Here is a 4,628-nt window from a genome sequence, read left to right on the forward strand (position 1 = left end):
CTATCCTCTTATTTATTTTTTCCTGCAATAATTCCATTTCAATGACGTTGATGCCGAATAGGTACAAATTAATCTTGATAAGTTTTTGGCACTAAACCTGGTTTACAAAGGTCGGAGGAAAGAGAGAAGCAAAATGAAGTAGATGGTAACTTGTAGGAATGCAGTGACCCTTTTGGACTCAAGGCATGGGCGACCTGCCCAGGTCTTAACTGGAGGCGTACGTCAACATATAACAGCGACCGGCCGAGTGAATTAAATACAATACAACTATACAAGTACAAACAAACACGACCTTTCTTTCTTGGAAACTTCTCCGATGCTGACCATTCAATCTACAAACGCAACCCATAGCTGGCAATACCTAACCCCATCACCATTTTCCACCACAGTTAGGTGACAACCCCTTCAGGAATTTGGCCACCTCAATATTGAAAATCTTAGGCCCCCGAAACCGAAACATGCCAATCCCATTAAAGAAACTACATCAAAATACAATGAGTGAAAGTATAGTAACCACAACAGATTAATAAGCAATTGGAAACCTTATCCTCTCGTCAGGTAGTGTCAGACTGTCAGTAGTTCTTAAATGTGACAAAAGTAGAATCTTGAATGTAATATGGATGTGGCATACATTTGATAGCCCATCAAAACATAATGTCATTGAAATATTCCATAGGGAATTTTAAGCTCTGAATCAACTTTGGTTGGCCACACTGTACAAGATACATTTTTTGTTGAATATCATTGCAGTTATCTAATTGCCAATACGTCACGAGATTATTGGTTTTAAATCTCGGAGTAGAACTGGCGCCATATCTACAGAACAAGAGGTGCACAGAACTCATAATTACATATAAGCGCTATATCGCAGCACAGGATCACATGCAACATCTCTTAAGTTATTAGTACATCCAGCAGAATTTGTATATTTTTTGTTTTCTACAGGTTTAAAATGGGGAATAGAAGCAGGGAAGTAGAAGATCAGAACAAAAGAAGACAGAGGAGTATGCAACAGAAGAGGAAAAAACTTATTCGGCTGAGTGACTTATCGGCTTGCATTACGTGCCTTCTGATCCTAGGACTAGTGCTCCCCACAAGATTGTATGAATTTGGATAAGTATATAAATTTGTAATAGAGTCCCCAAATACCCTTGCATATACCATTTCACCAAACATTCGGGTCACCGGATCCAGTGCATTTATCATCATGCCACCAGGACTAAGCATCGGTGAAGCTGGATAACCGCCCTCTTCAGAATAGTACATTTGTGGTTGATATGAATAACCATGGTGATGTATTTGCTGTGAAAACTGCGGACTAGTGTAAGCATTAGGTGATCTTGGTGTACCAACTCCAAGAGCAGGACCAAGAGGTCTCTTTGGTATGACTATACCCAATTGGGGGGTCTTGCCTCTTGATGCCTTACTGGACAGGCCCCGGCCATAAAGAGGTATAAGTGTGCTATCTGAAACTTCAGCTTTGCATACAGGACATTGCTGCTGTTTCTGGTCTTGGTTTTCGGTGGAGATTGTCTGAAAATGAAGCCATCTGTAAATACAGGGCCAGCAATATAGGTGACCACAAAGTGTCACCACTGGATCCTGCACAGATTCCAGGCAGATGTTGCAGTCAAAACCGCCGGAGGGACTGTCCTCTGAACCTGTAACTGAATCTGGTGAATTCTTCCTCTTCTTCAAGGAATTTTTACCTTCTCCACTTAAATGGTTATGAGCTACAGCTTCTTCAAAGTACTGCCCAATGGCCATCTGATGCCAAACTCTGCAACATATATGTAAAAGAAACCAGATTAGAATCATGATCTTCTTCATTGCAGCTTTAGTATTATATATCTTACGATCAGTGAACTCAAAGATCTTTAACATGGAATAACATTAAAGTTACCAATGATTCTTTTCACAGTGTTAATTTACTTTGAGCGGAAAGGAGATTTCTTTTGAAAGAAAACTTCTGAAAGAGTTAACAACAAAACAAGATAGATCCCATCCCAGCCGCCCATGTTTGATGGAGAATTAATACAAGTTACATTGCTTCATCCTCAAGCAAAATTATTGCAGAGGATTATGCCTAAAGGCAAGCTGTGCAAAAGCAGGATGTGATAAAGTGAAGAACTTTTCAAATTTACTCTAGTGTAGCCTTTGAAGATGTCTCCATATAGACCTGAAGAAAGTTGAAGCCCTATATATTTAGGAAAATTGCAAAACCCTCCATTATTCAGTTGTTGAAACTTGATAATTCAACCAACGATAATTCCAAAATTTCCATTCGAGCCTAATAAATCAGAGACAATTATTCAGAATGTTGTTGGATTATTTCTGAAAATTGGAGAGCCTTGGAAAAAATGATCATGAGTGATTATTTAATACTATGTTTCTTCTAGAATGGAAGTAATCCCCAACTCAATAATTTTTTCTATAGACCAAAATTATAATCCAAAAAAAAAAAAATGATCAAGACAAATACGATCAGTACACCAAATTGTGAAAAGCATTTTGGTTTCTGTGTATCTGCACTCAGAAGAAAATGGTATTATTATTATTATTATTATTATTATTATTATTATTATTATTATTATTATTACCTATCATATCCAATCAAATTCCATCAAACCTTGAGATGATAAGGACTGCACTTTTCCCCTAATGAGGACTTCCCAGCAATTGTATAAGATTCTTAAAACATAAAGATAGGTCCAGGAGTATCAAAATTTTACATGGCTCAACTTCACACCTCTAAAGCTGATGCCTGTAATATGTAGTTTAATCTGAAGAAAACATCAAGGAAAGAGAGGAAAGATAGAAAAGTTGAAAAAGATGAACACCCAACTTCAGCTTTTTCCTATTTTCTGAACCGAGTGAGGATTTCAAGGGAACATAAAATAAAAAACGCTCAGCTCTCAAAGCCAAGTTTAGCCAAGAAAAAAAAACTCTTTTTTTTTTTTTTTTTTTGCACATGAGAAAGACTTAAAAGTACCGAATTCTAGAAGAAATGAAAGAGAAGCTATTCAGAGAACAATTTTGAGGCTTGTAATCCCTCCAAAGCTATGGAAATTTGATCAAAGAAACTTCACTTAGACACTAGAAAATCTTCAATTAAAACGAACACCTTCTTCATAACTTGATTATAGAACAACCGCCCACCAACCAAAGAATAAAGAAATTTAAAAAACAGAAAGTGAAAGAAACAAAGTTTAAAAGTTAAAAGCAGAAACAGAGACTTATTGGATATAAAGATCCTCAATCCAAACATCAAAAAAAAAAAAAAAATCTTACCCAGATAAGAAAATAAAACACACAAAATTTATACGTAGGAAAGTTTGCAGAACATACCAGCTAGTTGAGAAGTCTCTTTTACGCAAACTTGATGAACAGAGGAGCTATTTTTTCTGAATGGAAAATCTGGTAAACTCTTCTTTGAAAGAAACCCAACAAAAAAGGGGGTTGAGATGGAATAAGATTTGAAGGCCTTAAGGTAATGAAAGAAAGAAAGAAATGAGAATGTTGAGATCAAAGACGCTATCCGGCTCCACTTTTATAGAGACAAATTAAAAAAATGTTTTAAAAGAAAATTTAATAATACTGAGACGAAGCAGAAATAGATATTGTCTTGTCGCAAGGTGAGTTTGTTAGTTTCACGGTTCCAGCTGTCGTACGTGGCACCCTCTGCACTTCTCTCTTTATAATTTTTAATATAATATTTAAAAAATATAATTTAAATATAAAAAAATGATAAATTTTAAATTTTAAAATATATTATATTATTTTTAAAATAATTATTTAAATTAATTAAATTAAACTTGGAATTTATAACAATAAAATTGGACAATTGAATCTTGAACATGATTATTTTCCATTTTTAAGACCCAAATTACTTTTTTATACGGATTGCCACGGGTACTGATTTTAAGTAATTTTAAATTTCGCAACGTTAACAAGGTTTTATCAAAAGCATATCCGTCACATTCACAATAAATTAAAATGTAAAATTATTATTTTTCTAATAAATCTTGAAAACAATATGGACATCTCTTGCATTAGAAATGATGATAACTACTTTTCAACATCGGTGTTCCTTTCTTCTATACAAATTAGTTTTTCTTTTCATTTTGCCACCAACTTTACTAATTGGACTAAGAATTTTCCACGTCCGGGGCTTTCTAGATTTTTCAGAATGCTTGTTTATAAAATAATTAATAATAAATAAAAAAATTTAACCTAAATATAAAATTTTAAATATTTATATAAGATAATATCACTTTAAATAACAAAATTAAGAATGTTAATTTCTTTAAGCACATTGAAAATCATGAATATTACGTATCACTTAAAAATGATTGCTGAACGGCCAATCGGGCTTGTTGTCCACGTCCTAGATAAGAAGATAACTATGCATCCATGATCGACCGCATCCAAGTTTAATTTTTGTTTTCTAGAAGTAACTTCATTATTATCGTCATTTCTGATCATCACTTTCCAAGTCGTTTTGTCATGATATGCCACTTGACTCATCCTTAAGTTATAACACTATTAGTAAAACCATCATTTAATTTCCATTGGGCCCAGTCCTTTTCAACTGGGACTACGTCTTTTCACTACTTATGGCCATATAT

The 4,628-nt window shown here is 34.2% G+C and overlaps 1 protein-coding gene across 2 annotated transcripts; it reads right to left on the minus strand.

Annotated features, from left to right (window-relative positions):
- Positions 1-605: 605 nt before the first annotated feature.
- On the minus strand, positions 606-3,659 carry LOC111291156 (E3 ubiquitin-protein ligase RMA1H1-like). Of its 2 annotated transcripts, XM_022882786.2 has the most exons (3): positions 3,349-3,591; positions 2,180-2,290; positions 606-1,780 (listed from the first exon to the last, which is right to left on the minus strand). In XM_022882786.2, exon 3 carries the CDS (start codon positions 1,765-1,767, stop codon positions 982-984), a length of 786 nt encoding a protein of 261 aa, XP_022738521.1. In that variant the 5' UTR covers positions 1,768-1,780; positions 2,180-2,290; positions 3,349-3,591; the 3' UTR covers positions 606-981. The 2 variants fall into 2 exon arrangements, with proteins under 2 accessions (XP_022738521.1, XP_022738513.1); XM_022882778.2 differs by lacking the exon at positions 2,180-2,290 and having other exon boundaries at positions 3,349-3,659.
- Between the last annotated feature and the right edge of the window lie 969 nt (positions 3,660-4,628).

The sequence above is a fragment of the Durio zibethinus genome, chromosome 16, assembly GCF_047325235.1.
Source record: "Durio zibethinus cultivar Kanyao isolate XHJ-2024 chromosome 16, ASM4732523v1, whole genome shotgun sequence".
Taxonomy (NCBI): Eukaryota; Viridiplantae; Streptophyta; class Magnoliopsida; order Malvales; family Malvaceae; genus Durio; species Durio zibethinus.

Coding starts and splice junctions, on each gene's coding strand:
- LOC111291156 (XM_022882778.2), bottom strand. CDS start 1,767: ATGGCCATTGGGCAGTACTTTGAAGAAGCTGTAGCTCATAACCATTTA.